This window comes from Gnatocerus cornutus, chromosome 5 (assembly GCF_029298725.1).
Source record: "Gnatocerus cornutus isolate USDA-ARS CGAHR chromosome 5, icGnaCorn1.1, whole genome shotgun sequence".
Lineage (NCBI taxonomy): Eukaryota > Metazoa > Arthropoda > Insecta > Coleoptera > Tenebrionidae > Gnatocerus > Gnatocerus cornutus.
In genome coordinates this window covers 17,334,328-17,352,790 of record NC_142237.1, presented here as the reverse complement: position 1 = coordinate 17,352,790, position 18,463 = coordinate 17,334,328, and the positions used below count along the sequence as shown (strand labels likewise).

At 35.4% G+C, this 18,463-nt stretch overlaps 2 protein-coding genes across 4 annotated transcripts in view; one reads left to right on the top strand and one right to left on the bottom strand.

The window, feature by feature from the left end:
• Window positions 1-18,463, top strand: part of LOC148175234 (uncharacterized) — a 129,489-nt gene that overhangs the window by 89,458 nt on the left and 21,568 nt on the right. Inside the window, exon 1 of one of the 3 annotated variants that reach the window (XM_088036729.1) lies at window positions 6,694-6,951. The exons of the other annotated variants lie outside the window; for them this stretch is intronic. Within the exon in view, the coding sequence (XP_087892855.1) occupies window positions 6,895-6,951 (57 nt within the window). The 5' untranslated portion in view covers window positions 6,694-6,894. Of the gene's footprint in view, window positions 1-6,693; window positions 6,952-18,463 lie in introns of those variants that run through there. 3 annotated transcript variants of the gene reach the window in all.
• On the bottom strand, window positions 11,326-18,389 carry LOC148175235 (uncharacterized). The gene is made up of 2 exons (XM_088035837.1): window positions 18,195-18,389; window positions 11,326-13,274 (listed from the first exon to the last, which is right to left on the bottom strand). Exon 2 carries the CDS (start codon window positions 13,272-13,274, stop codon window positions 11,367-11,369), a length of 1,908 nt encoding a protein of 635 aa, XP_087891963.1. The 5' UTR covers window positions 18,195-18,389; the 3' UTR covers window positions 11,326-11,366.

Below are 18,463 nucleotides of genomic sequence, written 5' to 3'. Positions count from 1 at the left end.
TGTTGTAGTTTTGAAGATATACAAAAAAAAATAAAAAAAATTGAAACTGAAAAATTAAGATTATCCGAAGCATTAGTCGTTTCTAATTCAGTTATTTGATTCCTAACAACAAAAATGCAAAAAAAAACGATGATTAATATTATTGAGGATTATTGAGAAAATAGTATCGTTTATTTAGTTTAAAATTTTCGTCTAAACTTTGTTAGGTTCCCAATTTTTAAATAAAATGAAAAAATGATATTCTGTATAAATGCAGTTTGCTTAAAATACTCTACAGAGACCCAGTTTTCTAGAAAATCGAAAATTCTATAAAAATAATAACAAAAAAGACAAAATCTGAAACATTTACTTAGATACATATTTACAGATTTTATTTACAAAAATAACTCCACTTGGTTCTGGATATATTTTGTTATAGCTTTGCAATGTAATTTCCATAAAAGCAAAATCCGGCTGAAATCCTCAGCAGATAAGAACAATGTTTGAACTCGTATATTTGTTTAGTTCCACTTTAACATTAATGTTTATTATTTATGAGAATGTTCATAATGCAATTCTTACTTTTTCTCTGCCCACTAAAATTCTACTCTTTCACGTGTTTTAATGTATTTGCCTAAAGGCATCTGAATATATATTTAACTTAATCCTATTTTAGTTCTCCAACTTTCCACATTTTGCTCTTAATTAATATTGTGATGAACGAGAAGCCTCGCAAAATGTGATGTATATTGTGAATTAATTATAGAGGTTTAAACTGCAATCATTCTGACGCATTAATTTGAGTACATCGAACCTCTAGACTCCATTTCATCACTTTGATAACTGACACAACAATACTCATATTAACTGAAATTGAAACCGGGCAAAAAATGTATAAACAATCACCGTGAACACTTTTAAATAAACACTAATATAAAAACTACCTATTTGAAACCCGCGATGTGGTTTGAAATAAATTCCCACAATTTTTATTGCTCTGTTTTAATGCCACATTTGTGATATCTGATGTACTGCAGTCAATCACCAAAGTACTTAAAACTTCCAGAATCGACCATCATTTAAGATTTATTAGATCATCTGGTGCATAAAGTCGTTATTTATGCGTTAGATCCAGCCACAGACGTGGTTTCCCATCGAAGTATTTTTTATCATTTTATTCCTTTGGAATTCAATATCAACTGCGAAATTAACATTAAATCAAATTGTCTGAAAACAAATAAGCGCTACGAGGGTAATGAAATAACAAAGGAACAAAGATAATGAAAGCAGACAATGAAGGGCGTACAGGTAAATAAGTAAAGCGGATTTTACATTTTGTGACATAATTGTCACACATGGTCGTAATTTAAATTTAAAACGTTGTGGAAGCGCTTCCTCACTATCAACTTAACTTAGTTTGCAGTATATTTACATGATGGTAGCCTCTACAGTTTTATAACTACCTACATAAAATGTGTAACTTGTTGCTACCAAATTTAGATTGTGGAGGAGCGGTTAGTTCATCCTTTATAGAGGTTGTAAAATATTTATAAGGGGACTAAAAAATGTGAGATATTTTTCAAACTGCTCTGGCGCAATGAACAAACATTCTTTTTCCCAGTCAAATTGGTACCCAAAGATGTAATTTTTCTCTATTATCAGATATTGCTTATTGATTATAGAGAGGTTCCTAGTTCATGATTACACATAGGGGTTGTAACGAATGTGTTATTATATCGTTGAAATAGTTTGAAAAGCCCTGGTCAATAAATTATAGTTACTGTAATTTACGTCCGACCCCGATATCTAAAATGACGAGGTCGTGACCGTCGTCGGACCTTCCAGACTCGTCTTTGTCAACTGCAACACTTCTTTCTTCTTGTAATTGCTCTCCGATTCTTCCTGTGTCGTGAGGGTTGGCAAAACTGATTTGTTTGCGAATTATCGACGGCCACTGCTTCTCTTAAACCGATAACGCAGAATCATTACAACCCCTATTGTTCCTCTCAAATTTATGTCAGAGGGAATACGCAACAAAAGCTGAAGGAATGACACAAAAAGAACGCCGGTTTCAGTGGTTTTTAATGTGTTTCAAATGAACCAAAAGGGACAAAACAGAATTTTTACAGTTCATCGGAAACTTGATCCCTGCAAAGAAAAATTATATGCGGTTTGTCAAACCCCGATTCCATTGTGTGGTAAATCCACCTTTGGAGACCCAAGAATCCACGTGGTGGATCATCCATTGTTGATGGGCGCCGAGATAAACTTTGTCAATGAATTTTCACGACTTCATTGAATTATTGGGAAATAGGTCGTTTGTAACGTAAACACGGGAGAAAATCGGAGGTAATCCGTTATGTAAACTGCAGTTTTATGATCCCACCATAAAGTAATCCAAACACCTGGAAAAGCGTCGGAAATCACACTTCTGCAAGAACTCGCAGCCAGACCGTCGGTGATTTATTTCCCATTCCCACAGAGAATTATCGCACCCCCTCGCTGATGCAAACACCTTGCTTATACCTGCTTTCGGTCATAAATGGGATGACACTTCCAGGTGGCCCTTTGAAATCTTAATTTCTGTGACGGGCGTGCAACTTCTGAGAATTAACACCAAAAAATACCCATTTTTATAGCCCACAATACAAAAAACTCGAGCCATAAAGTTACAAATCACCGCAACAACTAAAACTCTTCCCTTTCGCTCTGTTGGCGCCTTCAGACTAGTTCAAAACTGATTTAGTACCGCGAGCTCTTAAATGGTGCTGTCTAATTAGATGCATGCTGCTTGTTTTATAGCCAGGAAATGCTATTACTAGAACTCAGGTGTGGTTTGCTTCGAACCCCACCATTTTGCTCAAGTGCTAATTTTTTACATTTGTTAGCATTATCGACATCGCGCGGCTAAATCTTAACCCAAACACCACAATAAATTTTATTTGCTACAATAAACCACTAAAAATGTTCCCAACTACCCTACGTTAACCCATAAATATTTATCCTGGCACGATTAGGACCATAAAAAAAACATAAAAAACGTGCCCCTCAGGTAGGAAAGATGCGACGAGGCATGCACGGCTCGATGGCTCTTTACAATTCGGATTATCACAGAGAAAACGAGCTTTGCTCAGGAAATTATTGAATTATCCTGAATTCTCATTACGGAGGTAGTTTTAATCCATGATGGTAGAAAAATGGTGTCCATATGATACCTCCACAACGGAGCTAATTTTATTAAAAGGAAACCGAAATGCTGTCATACCTATTAAATAAATCGTAATCTTTATGACCAATTTGCCAAAGGTTCCAATAAAATAATGTCATCGTAACTAGAAAATTGGTTTATCGATCGAGAAAAGTCTGCACATCTTCTAGCCGTAGGTGTGACATTAGCGGGTTTCCATTCGGTAAACTATCTTTTTCACCGACTATTACCGGAAGAAGATATAATTAGATTCTAAACTACGACGTCGATGTATTTCTCTGATTCTCCAGACATTCCATTGAATATTTCAAAGGAGAAACAATGCGGAATTAAGGATAACCAGTATAAATAACCTGTCTCCGTCGTTGTATTATCCATAATAATTGCGATAACATAGAGTCTCGCTGTTATTATGCTTTACGTTATTCATGGAAATGGAAAGACGGGGATTGAAATAGCCGTCTAATTGCGACTGTTTGAAAAGTGTTGCATGAGAAAAATCGTTTGAAAGTTTCTTCCGTTGAGCCATTTAAAAGGTTAAAATTTCTTTAATTATTCTCGTTTGGTGCCTCATCTGTTTACGCGATTTCCTAGCATGCATGATTAAATTGTGTCAACAAATTTTTGGTTTTAAAGCGTGAATTATAAATAGTTCCCTGAAGTGTTGGGGCAATTTGTCGTTTCCAAAATTTCGCCCGAACGAGCATACAAACATGTTGTTTTTCAATCATCCTTTCCCCTTTTCTGCCATCTGTCGTATGAAGAATTAATAAACGCGTACCTACCACCATCGTGCATGCTCCCCTTGTAAAACAATCGGCTAGGAGTCGCCACCACATGCAACAAAGGAATATCAAACATAACTGATTACAACATTGAAGTAGACAAACATCAGTTTCCATCAGGAGTAGTTGTATAACGCGATTTGTATTTGCCGCAGTCTAGTCAATATCACATTCCCGAGGGTGTAAAATGTATCCGATATGGGGTTATACGGAACCTCCACATAGTTGTAATGTATTTCCAATGGGGCGCTCGCACCCTTTATCAGACTTTGTCTGTTATAACCCTTCCTCCGCAAGTAGAACGTACAATTCATACTAAATACGGCCCTGCGGCTAGGGAGAGCTCCGTTGCAGGTGAACAGTTTGCGAAGTTCAACTTTGGTGGCACGCTAATCATTTTGTTTATTTACAAACAATAGAATTTCATCAGTGGCATTCCGTAATTCGGTTCCTTCTTTCGGTTTCGAGCTGAAGCTCTGTGGCATTTTTGGCGAATGATTTTGAAGGCTCAATTTACAGGGTCGATATCGAATTAAACGTATGAAAGGTGCCGACTAGAGGTGGTGCAGCTCTACTTCTTTCCTTTCATCCTTCCCTCACAATGGAGCTTTTTAAGCTCGCAAAACGTTCAAAACCTTTTTGTTATCGCTAGCGCTAAATAAATATTTCGCATAAATTTTACAGAACACGTCGATACATCACTGATGGATCCATATTTTCCTTGCATAATTAATCAACCGAATCAACAATACTTTCATCAAATCGTAATTTCATGACCGTGCATAAAAAGCCCGTCAAAATTTGTTTCCGAATTGCAAGATCCGTGCAGAATCTTTAATAATTCATGACCCCCAGTCTAGTGTTTTTATATTCTAACTCATAAATAAATTTCACCACAAGTCATATCTCACCGTCTTAGAAAAAAACATTACTAAAGCTTTATAGCAAAAGAGTTGATACCATCGTAAATCAGTTGAAAAGGTGTGGTTGAAAATATTACTGAGGCTTTATAACATGTGAACATGACCTGAACAATTGCGGACTTTATTTATTGCTAAGCTCTTAACAATCACGTCCATAAAATTATAATAGCGTAGAACACGGAAAAATGAAACTTTTGATATAATAAAAGACGTGGCATTAACCTTTAATGTGATTTCACATTTCTGTTTTAATTAAGAGTGCTTGAGGGAATAAAGTAATGCATACATTTACACTGCCGCCGCTAGGGTTTGATATTTACCACTTTTCCTTTAACAAACACCGATATTTATGTAAAGTTTTAGGTGTTTTATTCGCTTTTTATGCCCCTGACAACGCCTAGACTTTCTGTTGTAACGTTCTTATCAAAAGCTCATTCTGCATATTAAAAAATTCTTTGAAAAATTTATTTCAGTCATAAGGTAAAAGCTTTGGTTTCTAGGGGGAGCTTTCGGCCTGAAATCTAACGTTTTTTTCGTTTCCGATCAGGTGCACTTTTCCGTTTTAACCTTTATGCTGCGTTTTATGTCTAGCTTTATTTTAGGGTACGTTTATACCCCATCAAAGAGTTTTTCGCATCCAACTAATAATAGTAAACGTTGACTTAACACATACAGAATTTCCACGTAAGTGCTCGCCGTGAGTTCATTTTCAGACAGTGTACACGTCGTTATTGATCGTCAAAACGATGTCACAGGTGTCATTATCGAATGGTTGCATCATTTTGCAAATCGTATTAAGAATATTATCGTAACGGAGTGCGTTTAGTACTTACAGTTGAGTTAAAATAAAACGTACTTGAACACCTGCACCTAGCAATTACGAGCTATTTATGTAATTGTAACCCTCGTGGCAAAGTCTGAATTCTGACCTATAAATATAAATATATTTTTAGTAAAAGAAGCGAGTGTTCAAAATACCTTTGAAAATTAACAAGATGATCGATATCACCAACATTTGACATTTGTTGGTATTTTCGGATTACATAATTCATGAATCTGCGGAATTATCGATGTGGGGTACGCTGCAAGTCCGTGACCTATGTGGACGTATCTTAAAGAATTCAATCTTTGTAGATTATGCTCGGATTACACCATAAAGGTCCTCCGACACTACGATTACCATGTTGTGCAATTATCGATTTGTTACGATTTTATCCTGTCAATATTTTACTTTGTACCGGCATTTCCACTTTCAATCATGAATTAATTATGAATATAAAATGAAAGCAAAAGTTTGAAACATAAAAATAGCTGTGAGGTTACTTTGGGTGCTAATGGCCTATGGGCATTCGTAAAACTTAGTGATCGCTTGCTATAACGAAATGGCTATTTATGGCATTTCTGTCGTTCTATTTCTGTCGCGAAATTGCTCTTCTGGGTATACGTGGCCGCAAAACAAACTTATCGAGGGTTGATCGGAATGTGAACAAGAGGAGAGAAAATGTATGTCAAAATAATAATAATGAAACACCCGGTGTATGCGGTTATTGAACTAAATCAGTATATTGGAGTGCTTTGCCCCCGAGCCCGGAAAGCTCGCGGCCCCTTCATTTTTTCCTTGCCCGTCAAACTTGAAGAACGTCTTGCTCCCATTCCAACAATCGTCCGGCAGTTCAGTCAGGTTTCGAAATTGCATCCCCAAACTTGAAGCATTGAATAGAAACGAGGGTAAATTCCCCTTCGTGTTTTAGTTCCGTTCTTAACCGTGGTGGCGTCTCGCGCAACAGCAAGCAATTCCGTTGATCAGTTCGTGAATTTCAGACTTCAGTTCGTTTCCAGCGCTCGTCTAGTTCATATGCGTTTGTGTAGAGACTGCGCTCGAATTCGTTCTTTGCCAACATCAAAACCTGTGAAAAATGATTTAACGTTAGCGTTGTGTGCAGTTTTTCCGCTTTGTTTTTGATTTCGGTGTTAACGTTTAATTTCTGTGAACGCTACAATGGATACAAACGGATTGCTTCTATACAAGATTCGCAGAAAATCGGGAAACAGCAAAGTAAGTAGATTTTTAACCGTATCAGATGGCGAAAAGTCGTTTCATTATTATTTGTAACAGCTACGTGGTGCGATTTTTTGGTTTTACAGTTGACCTGATATTCAGGTTACCTTCGGAAAGTGCATCAGACACGTCTGGAATTTCTTCGATCGCGCTCATTTAGATATGATATCCGGAGTATACCGGACTGCATTCCCGAATGCATCTGCAATGGGAAGAATTGCCGTAGTTACATTTCAAAAAAGCACACATATCACATTGCAATCACGCCCATTTTTGTGGACACCGTCATTAATTAACTCTACACGCTATTGTTGAATATTTATCGACATAAAAATTAACTTTCCGTGTTTACCATTTGTGGAAAAAAGGGGCACGAACGTGATAATTATCCCGACTTTCCTACAACTTCGAGCTAATGCAATCAGTTAATGAGTTTAAAGAGTTTAAACATTCAAAAGAGCACATTACATTTTCACTAATCTCAGGTGACTACAACTTCATTATTTATAAGCGAGAATCTACATAATGTTTATCAATTTTAAGCATCTTTAATCATGAACAAGTAGCAGCTGTTGTTTGACGATGGATTAAAGAGAGCTGACTGGGGAATACATCGAGGACAGTGTAAATAATTTTGTATTTAAGCAGTGTTTAGTAGCTGCTCTTTATATGTCTGCAAACAAAGCGAGAAGAGGTGACCAATAAAAACAATCTATTGAATATCAATGCCGTCACAACTATGTTTCATATCTCAAGTTATTTTACACGACATTTATGAGTAGAAGAATACTTAGTTTACAATAAAATAAACGTTTTATTGTCGAACTATGACGGGGGAGTCGCGTATTGCTTCTCTTCCATTCAGGTGGAGGTCACAAAGGTGAGCACCTGCATTTAGACATACCTGGAGTCTTCGTAGACCAACATGCTCCTCATTTTGATTAATTTATAAACAAGAGGAGAATGCTTAAGTAGCCACGATATTTGGTCATGCACTTGGTCATGCCGGGAATAAAACAAGAAGCAAATGTTACAAACTTCAAGCTATCTGTATTATTACCTTTCCTAATGAAAATCTTGATGGAATTCCAGAACCATTGTTTGGAATTGAAATGTCTGTTTAGTCGGAGCAAAGAACGGAAAAATCACGTTTTCTAATCCCGGAATTAAGACTTGGATTTGACTGGAAAAACAAGAACTAAATTTATGACTGCGAGTTCGATAACGCTACATTTTCCATTTCAAGGATGAAAAATCTCGGAAGATTTAGCAACAAAAATCCGACATAAACAAACAAAATTTTTAGAGTCTATTAACTTTGGTAAGTTCAACAAAGCATCCACGAATATTTTTAGACAACCTACATCTACATTCTTCACAAATTATTCCGACGACCTTCCCATACGATTTTAATTGCGATTTAATTTAAAATTTAAATTTCCTGTACCTATTTGTGCGCTCCAAGTTGGTCCAAGAAATGGCTTCAAGTCAAGGAAACCTGACACTTGTGAAACCGAGATGACTTAATCTCGTTTTTTCAACGGCGTTTAACTACATTTTGACAGTTGATTTCATGATGGATGTAGATTTAACCGACAGCAAAGTGTGAGCTGAATCCATGATTAAGAGCGAAGTGTTGAAAAATTCCCGTTTAAGTAATCGATTTATTAATAGAACTCGCACACCTTGCAAGCACTCACCTCTTTCGACGAAACTATAGAAATGTTTTCTCTGTGGGACCTTGGACTTCACAGTGTTGTTTTACGATAATCTACGTTTCATTTGCTGTGATGTTTGTCGTTATTAATCTATAATTGATTTGTTTATTGGAATCGGCCTTAATTGAATTAACACGAAAATCCATAGCTTTCACGGAATTCAGCGAAATCAATAGTGAGCAATCCGTTTCGATTATTGAAGGGTGAAAAACCCCTTTATTTATTAAACAGCTTTACTATTACATCGAAATGTCAAGTATGAATATTTTCTGAAGAGAATTATTTAGGACTAATTGAGTCTTCAAGGCTGCAATGAGCGGTGCTTTTTATTGTTGCGCCAATGAATTATCCATGAGCATTGGAAATTGGTGTTTGCGTAATTGGTCCTGGAAATTGCACAGTTAATCATGATCGATACCGAGGGTGCCAACAGCTGCACGACAAAACTATAACCGCGCTATAAATTTTTGAGCGGTGTGTCATTACCTGAAAGACACCATGTAAAGAGTTTGTGATAAAGTGTTATCGCTCGTCGACCTCGATAGCTACAATATTTGTTCTTCATGATAAAACGTGACTGTTAATACGCACACGAAGAAGAAAGAAAACGACGTCGTGACCCCCGAGAAATGTATGCGTTCTCCTGCTGCAAGCTTTCAACACTCGCCATGTGTATGTGGAGGAAACATGTCTGGCAGCTTTGTTTGCAGGCTGATTGTTGAGATTTTACGATTATTCACTAGTCTTTCCCCTTTTGAAAAGCAAACACCTTTGAGTTGGATTGCACAAGGTTTTGTTTGTCGTAATTGAAAGAGTCCGACAAAATTTTATGCATTCTGCAAACCAGGTCGCAAAAATTCCACCTTATCTTGTTTAATGACGTTAAGTAACGTGCAATCATGAAATTTAATGGTTTCCTTATGCTGTACAAGATCGAAATTCTAAGGATTATATTCGCTTGCAATGATGCCAGTGTTTCTTTAATGACGCCTCGGTTTTAACCTTCGCCAGTGATAAAGACGTGTTAATGGTTTCTATAAATATTTTCAGCGGTAAATGGAAATTTCTTCCAGCACATGAAGAGAATAAATCGAAATGATTCGGGAGCAGATGCTGTGTAATTAGACTACTTACTCTTCGGTTCTAAGAATGGGCAAAATAGTACGAGATTCGCGTACTAAAATTCAATTATAGACCTCCTAATTGAACACTCTAAGCACTCAAATCGGTCTTCGTTAACTTTAAAACAGTACATATCAAAGATTCAAAGAATTTCAATCGTGATCGGAATTTATGGAGGAATTTGTCGTAATAGTTCCAAAAAAACAGTATAAACCAAAGATTTTTTAGTTCCAACGAATCTAATTTCACCCACTCGTTTCTTTTTTTTTTAGAAATTCTTGATTAGCATGACCGGGATTTATAGGTTTCCAAATTAGTGGTGTTGTTTTGACTTTATGTAACAGTATTTTTGAAACTGTGAGGCTATAAATCTCGATGAATTATGATGGTATTATAACACTCTAAATGTATGGTGTATTAAAATAATACGGTTGTTGGCGAGGCAGGTGGAGCTGTTCGGATATTAAAATGCCACATAGAAAGCCGAAAATGAATAACTATATTGAATTCAATTCAATTCTGGAAGTAGACAGTGCGGATTTTTGCCTACGACATCTGTGAAGCCGATTACCCTCATGACGCAGCTCGTCTGATCAATGCATAAAACGTGTCTTCCGCCTCAATTAATCCCTTTTAAGCAATCTAACGACCATCTAATGTTATTAATTAAAAGTGTAACCTAAACTGGACACTAAAACAAGTTTAATTGTTGCTATCAGGATTCGCAATTTGCGCCCATTCCGTGTGGGCATAATGGAAAATCATTTGCACTCTTTTATAGCAAGACTGGTCGAACGTCAACAAACAGGAAAAAATCTTTTCAAAGGCCGCGTCTTGGTCTTGGACATGACGTTATTATTAGATTACAGCCCAATAAATCGGGGCTGATATTTGAACTTAATTACCTCACAGTGATGGACGAGCGTTCGCTCTCTTTGCTGCTTTTCATCGTCCTATTATTAAAACTTAATAAAAGACCGGACGAGAATTTCGTGGTGTAAATTAATATTTGTTGAGGAAAAATGACAGTTCCAGTCGACGAAAAATCGTACGAAGTTGGAGTAAAGTATAACGATGTAAAGCTTCAAGTTCAGAGCACATCTTTTCAGTTTATTTTCAAAGTAAGCACACGCGATGTAAAGCTACACTTTAAAGAACTGTGATGGTTCTTTTTATCTCCTTTTTGGGCCGGTCGAATTTTTGAAGAGGATTGACACAAACTTTAGATGGTATATATATATATTCTTTAATTCTACAGACTAACTTCGTGATCGACTAACTACTAACTACTGATTACTGAATATGGAATATGGAATGCTGAATACTGAATGATTTTGAATACTGTTGGGGGTACAATTATATAGGTTCTGTTATCACTTAGACCCATGGACCTTCGTCATGCAAAGCATACATAATTAGCCATAATGATCAGTGATGGGTCCATGAATCATCGGTGGGATCATAACACTTCTCCTCCCTCCTAAGTTTTTTGATATATGTGTGAATACAAATATATAAAAACGTAAAAAAAACAATAAAGATAACATGGAGATATAAAAAGGGGAGAACTACTTAATAAATGCTTCTGAAATTTACATTATGAGTTTCGTTACTAGTTTGTTGAGGTATTTCAATCAAAAATTCACTTTGTGGAACAGTCTGCTGCACAGTTTGGGTATTCTGCAAACTTGACACTTCACTTTTGCGTTTTGAACACTTCGGCACCAATTTGTTTCTGTAGATGAAAGTGATCATGGCACCAAAGATTACGAAAATGAGCGACGAAAATATTATCACGGAGTGGTCGACGTAAGTTCCTAGGATAGGTTTGTTGATTTGGTCCTGTAGTACATCTGAAAACATCTGGAGTTGATGTTTGGCATCATGGAGTTGGTCTAAATCGACGGTTCGGAACATCACGGGTTTGGTTTCCATCCTGCTTAACTCCTTGATTTTCCCTGGGTATTTGACATTTCTCGTTATGTCGAAATTAGGGATGTAGTGATGAACGATGACGGTTTGGTTATAACTTGGTTTAAGGGATGAAGACATAGTGCGACCCACACAACCTGTGCTTAATCGAATGATTCCGACGTTTTCTATGGTTTTGTCCGTAGAGTCCTGTTTATCGAATTTGCAATTGATGGTGAGGCTCGTTGGCTTCGAAACAATATACAACCATTCGTTGGGTCCAATTTTGTGATAAACTTCGAACTGTGCTTTAATTACGTTGAGATGACAATTTGTTGGTACTTCATTCGAATGTTCTACTTTAGGTGTAACTTCACAACTTGGATTTGAGGTAGTGGCGTATGTCATAACATCAGAACATAGTGTTATCCTTTCTTCCAGTGGTTGGCAGTTGGAAAGATCTTTCAATCCAGCGAATTCGTCTTTATCTATGCTGATAGTCAAGTAAGGATAGGAAGGCGTTATAAAGGAATATATGTTAGAGTTGTAATGTTGAATAGGTAGAGGGATGACTTTAAAAAGATTATAATTTTTATGATCAACTAATGGAATTTTGAGAGAAAAGATTAATAATTCGTTGTTATAAATTGCATTAAGTTTACACAGTGAATATAGTTTGTAGATATCACTATAGTCATTCAAAGTGACTGGAAAAATAAAATCTGTACTAATTTTTATAGTTGAAAGTTCTGACCATAGGTCTTGAGGATTGATTACCTTTGGGTATATGATGTTTAGTTTAGCAAACATTATTGACGTTATGAGGGAATCGTACTCATTACTAAGTTCTACTATGATTTCGTTTAAGAGATCGAAATGTTTTGTGATAGAGTCTAGTTGTTCTAACTGAGTAACTCGATCTAAGACATTATTTGAAAATTGTTGAAATTTTCTAAAATTATTATTAATGTTTTCTTCGTTTGCTTTGAGGGTAGTAACTGATTTATTATAATTGTCGATTGTGGAAGACATGATTCGAATTTGTTGTTGCATGAGAATCGCTGTTTGTTTTTCGTTGTTTGCTAGTGACTTTATAGCATTATCATATCTTTGAGCATCCGTTGCATCGGGGGTACCAAAAAGAAATTTTAAAACTGTTGATGCTCCGTTAATTAATCCACGGCGTTGTCTATTAAATTTATTCGTTAGAGTGTGTCCGACTAGATGTCTGATTGTATCTGATTTTTCTAGCAAATGTTTGATTTGATTTTTCATAATTCGAATTGAGTTAACACAGTAAGCTGAAGGGAATTTGATCGATGTGATTGTTTCGCATAGATTTTGAGAGTTGTTAAAAATTAAATGGATATAAGCGAGTTTGTTAGAGAGAAACGAAATGTTTTTGAAAGTGAGAAGAGTGAAATGGTCGTTGCTTATGCGAATTTGGCCTAAATCTTGATAAAAAAGTCCTGACTTTTGTTCTATCGGCGTTATTTCGAAGTTATTCGTCGGAAGAGACGGTGATGTCTTTGCGAGTGCAAGGAGTAGTATTATTTGGATTCGTATCATCTGAAACAATGGTTGGTTTTAATAAATTTTTGTGGTACGTTTGTTCTCTATTTTTGATTTTTAGGACTACGGTTTCGTTAGCGTTTACTCTGATTATTTTAAATGGTCCTTTATAATGTGGTGAGAGTTTTTGAGAAGTTCCTGGAGTTGTTGATTTGCTTTTTAAGTAAGCATAGTCACCGATTTTGAATTTATAGTCGTTTGTTCTTTTGTCATAACGGATTTTAGATGTTTCTTTAGAGTGATTTGCATTTAATTTAGCGGTCTCGAATGATTTGTTGAGTCTCAGTTGTAATTGTTTATGGTAGTCTTCATATGTGTAACGAAATTCTGGTGTACGGGTGATTGAATTTGGTAGTAGTGGTTTGTGTCCGAATAACAATTCGTAAGGAGAAAAATGTGTAGTTGAATGAATTTGACAATTGTATGAAAACATAGCTGTTTGTATGAATTGATCCCAGTTATTCTGTTCTTTGTTGACGAAATGTTTGAGGTAGTCTTTAAGAGTAGCGTGTGATCTTTCTAAGGCACCGTTACTTTGAGGATGGTAAGGACTTGTCGTAATATGTTTTATTTTGAAAAGTTTATTGATCTCTTTAATTAAATTTGATGTGAATTCGGTTCCATTGTCGGTTACTATACTCTCGGGTGTTCCAAATATTAGTATAAATTCACAAAATTTATCCGCGATTGTTTTAGATTCATGGTTCGGTAATGGGTATGCATAAGAAAATTTTGTTAAATCATCTTGTAAGGTGAGAATAAATTTATTTCCGTTTTCCGTTATTGGTAAAGGTCCTACTATATCCAGAAATAGCTTTTCGAATGGTCTGGATGAAGTCGTAGTAATTTGCATTGGGGCTTTAGTGGGATGTCTATTAATTTTGTTTATCTGGCAATTTCTGCAATTTTTTATGAATTTTTTGATGTCGTGTTTCATACCGTTCCACTTGTAGTGTTCTTTTATTCGTTTGTAAGTTTTGCTAAACCCGGTATGTCCTGAAATTGAAGTTGAGTGGTTTTCGGTTAAAATTTTGATTTTCTCGTTTTCAGATGTTGGCGTTAGTTTTTCGGATTGAATTATCGTAATTTTGACTACATCGCTAAAGATGAACGAGAGCATGCTGTTAAAGTTTGTCATTTTAATTTTTGTATTGTAGTAGGAAGGATCTTTGATGAAGAGTTGCCTTTCCTTTTCTAAATTAGCTTTATCGTAGAGGTTGATAAGAGAATAGTAAATGTCTTGGTAGGTGGGTTGATCAAAATGATTTAAATGTGTGATTAATATGTAAGTTTTAGAACTGTTGTTTTGTAAAACAATAACATCGTGAAGATTAATATTATCTGCATTCAATACATTTAGATCGTATTTTTCATTTAGAGTTTCGTAATTTTTGTTGTCTGGATGTAGATCTTTGGCTATAAATAAGACATTAGGACTTACGTTAAAGATATTTTCTTTTATTGAGGAAAATTCAATTGTTTTGTCGTTTTTGTAGTGATATTCGAGAAATTTCGAATACTGTCTGTCGTCAGTGGTTATGGGTAAAACTGGATTTCGTGACAGTGCGTCAGCATTTGCGTTTAGACGACCAGGCTTGTACACAATTTCATAATCAAATTCACTGAGTTTTAATTTCCATCTTAAAAGTCTAGATGATTGATCTGAACAATTGAATAACCATTGGAGAGGACGGTGGTCTGTGATTATTCTGAATTTTTGACCATATAAGTACGGACGATATCGCTTGACAGCAAATAAAATAGCGAGAAGTTCTTTTTCAGTTGTTGAATAGTTGATTTCTGATTGATTCAATGTGCGTGAAGCATAAGAGATAGCTAAGTCTTTGCCTATTTCGCCTTGAGATAAAATAGCACCAATTGCAAAATTTGAACTGTCGGTTGTTACGATGAAAGTTTTCTCAAAGTCTGGATACTGAAGTATGGGTTCTGTTGTTAGTATTTGTTTCAATTGATCGAATGATTTTTGTTGTTCTTCTTTCCATTCAAATGGATGATTTTTCTTTAAAAGGTTTGTGAGTGGTTTAGCAATTTTTGCGAAATTTTTAATAAATTTCCGATAATAACCTGCTAGGCCCAGAAATTGTTTAACATTTTGAACTTTGGTCGGAATGGGAAATTTAGTAACAGCTTGAATTTTCATAGGGTCAGGTTTCACACCTTCTGCAGATATAATATGTCCTAGATATGTTATTTCTTTTTTCATGAACTCGCATTTGTCGGGTTGAAGCTTTAAATTATTTTCGCGAAGTCTCTTGAATATAGCCTTTAGTTTTTGTTCGTGCTGTTCAATTGATGAAGCATAAATGACAATATCATCAAGGTACACAAAACACTGTGAGCCTTGTAATCCGGTTAAAACTGTATTCATCATTCTTTGGAATGTTGATGGAGCATTTTTCAAACCGAATGGCATACGAGTGAATTGATAATGTCCAGTGTGTGTCGAGAATGCTGTCTTATAGGCATCGTTTTCATCCATTTTGATCTGATGAAACCCATTAGCTAAATCAAGAGTTGAAAAATAACATGAATGACCTAATTGATCCAAAATTTCTTCGATGTTAGGAATTGGAAATGAATCACCGACTGTAACTGAATTTAATTTGCGATAATCCACAACAATGCGCCACTTTGGTTTACCAGAGCTATCAACTTTTTTGGGGACGATCCATAGTGGTGCGTTGAATGGTGAAGTTGAGGGTTCTATAATCTTTTGATCGAGCATTTTATCAATTTGGTTAGATAATTCTACTTGATGTACTTTTGGAAAGCGATAGATTTTTGAACTGATTGGTTCTGAATTTGTTGTAATGATTTTATGACGAATTGCATCTGTGTGCGTTAAATGATCTCCTGGTAGTTGAAAAATATCGTTATAGTTGCGACAAATTCTAATTACAGATTGTTTTTCATCGCCGTTTAAGTGGTCAAGTCGAAGATTGGCATCAAGAGTTTCCAATCTTGTTTTAATGTATTGTTTTTGATTCGTGATATTTGACTCGGATGTGTTAAGAAAAATGTTACTGCGGTCCTCACTGAATTCTTCCAGAAGTAAATTTATATGATTTATTTTTACAAATTTGTCTGTAGTGTTAACTATTGTTGTTAAAGCTTTCTTGTCTTTGTTTACAAATAGGATAGCTTTTGCCAAAAAAACACCATCGTGAACTTTAATTTCCGGTGAGAGTCCAACATTTAAATTTCCTTCGTTAACTATATTGACTTCAATAACAGTTTCAGAACGCGGTTTTAAAATTGTTGGTACGGAAGAGTTGATCGAATAGGAACAATGCGGATACAGTTTTAGTGGGAATGGCAAAGATTTTAATTTTAATTCAGAATTACTCAAATCAATTACTGCTTCTTGTTCGGTTAGGAAATCGTTACCGATAATACCATCGTAAGGAATAGCGTTATCACCTTGGACAATTTGGAATTTGATCTTTAAATCGTGATTCTCGAAATGAGGTTCTAAGGAAACACTGCCTGCAGTTAAAATTGCATTATTAGAGTCAATACCAGTTATCATGGTGGTATCGTTAGGATTATAATTTAATGATGTTGTCTTCAACTTATCGGTTTTTATCAGAGAGACATTTGCACCAGTGTCAACAAGAAATTTGAAATTGATTATTTGTTTTTGATTGTTGAAATGAGGAAGATTTACAAATGTAAGATTTGACTTGGATAAATCAATATGATAAGAGGATTGTTTATTTAAAAATTCTTTGTCGATATTCTGCATATGAATTTGATTTGATTTTTTGAAATTATGATTTCTTGAATGCGTATCGCTTTTTAGTAATGTGGGATGTCCAACAACGCGACACTGATTGCGGACATTTTGGCGTTTAAATTTACCGAATTTGATGAGGATGATGTGGAAGGTAAATTGTGTGAACTTGATTGATTTTTGTTATTATTATATTGTCGTTTTCGACATTCTGAAATCATATGTCCTTTATGTTTGCAATAGTTGCAGAATTTTGAGTTTTGATTTGTATTTTGATTTTGGCGATTAGAGTTAGTCGTACTATGAGAATTAGAGTTAGAATTAGAGTTAGTTTGTCTTTGTGAGTTTGAATAATGGAACTTAGATTGATCACGAGAAGGGTTTCGACATTCTTGAGTTTTATGACCTTTTTTCTTACAGTAGGAACAAAATAATGTAGAAGTGTTACCGTTGCAATGTGGATTTCGGGCTAAGAGATATTTTTCTTCTGATAATGCTTCGCGTAACGCATCATTTAGTGTTTGCGGTTTTGATCTACGTAAACAATTCGAAATAGCATCATTTGAATGTAAAATAAATCGTTGAAGTGCAATTTCCATTATCATAGCTGTTCTACCTGGATTTTGGATTGCATCCTGTAAAGCTGATGTGTTTAGGGCGATAGTTTGTAGATTTTCAATACGATTAAAATAATTTTGAACTGACTCATTTTTATTTTGTTTAATTAAATTTAGTTCTTCTAAAATTTGTGATAAATCGCGACGATCACCGAATAATTGAAGTAAATAGAGATTTAATTCTTGCAAGTCTTTGAATCGTCTGTTTCTTGTTTGAGCACGAGCTGAACCTTTTAGTTTCGATTCAATGTAAGGAAGTAGTAATTGCTTCTGTTGATCATTGCATAATGACCAAGCTTGTGTACAATCTTGAACAAAATCATAGAGTTTTTCTCGATTTCCATCAAAGTCGTCAGAAATGATTGCTCTTATATCAGATAGATTGAAAGTTTGGACAGAACTTTCATTTGGATTTTGATTTTGATTTTGATTTTGATTTTGATTTTGGTTTTGATTTTGATTTTGGTTTTGGTTTTGGTTGGATCGTGTATCGACCATCGTATAGATAAGTTAGAAATTCGTGGTCAAAAGAATAATTCCACTTACCGTGAAGATGACTCGGATCTAGAAGTTTGTTTCTTCCTTTTCGTTTTCGACCAGTAGACTTGAAATCAGGTTGCGGATTTTCAACAAAGTTGACCGTATCTTCCCTTTTTCACAAGTTTTTCTGCTCCCGGTTGGAAATCCTTAACGACTGCGCCAGTTTGTGATGGTTCTTTTTATCTCCTTTTTGGGCCGGTCGAATTTTTGAAGAGGATTGACACAAACTTTAGATGGTATATATATATATTCTTTAATTCTACAGACTAACTTCG

Bases quoted from the DNA above. Each gene is read 5' to 3' on its own strand.
- LOC148175235 (XM_088035837.1), bottom strand. From the start codon at position 13,274: ATGATACGAATCCAAATAATACTACTCCTTGCACTCGCAAAGACATCA.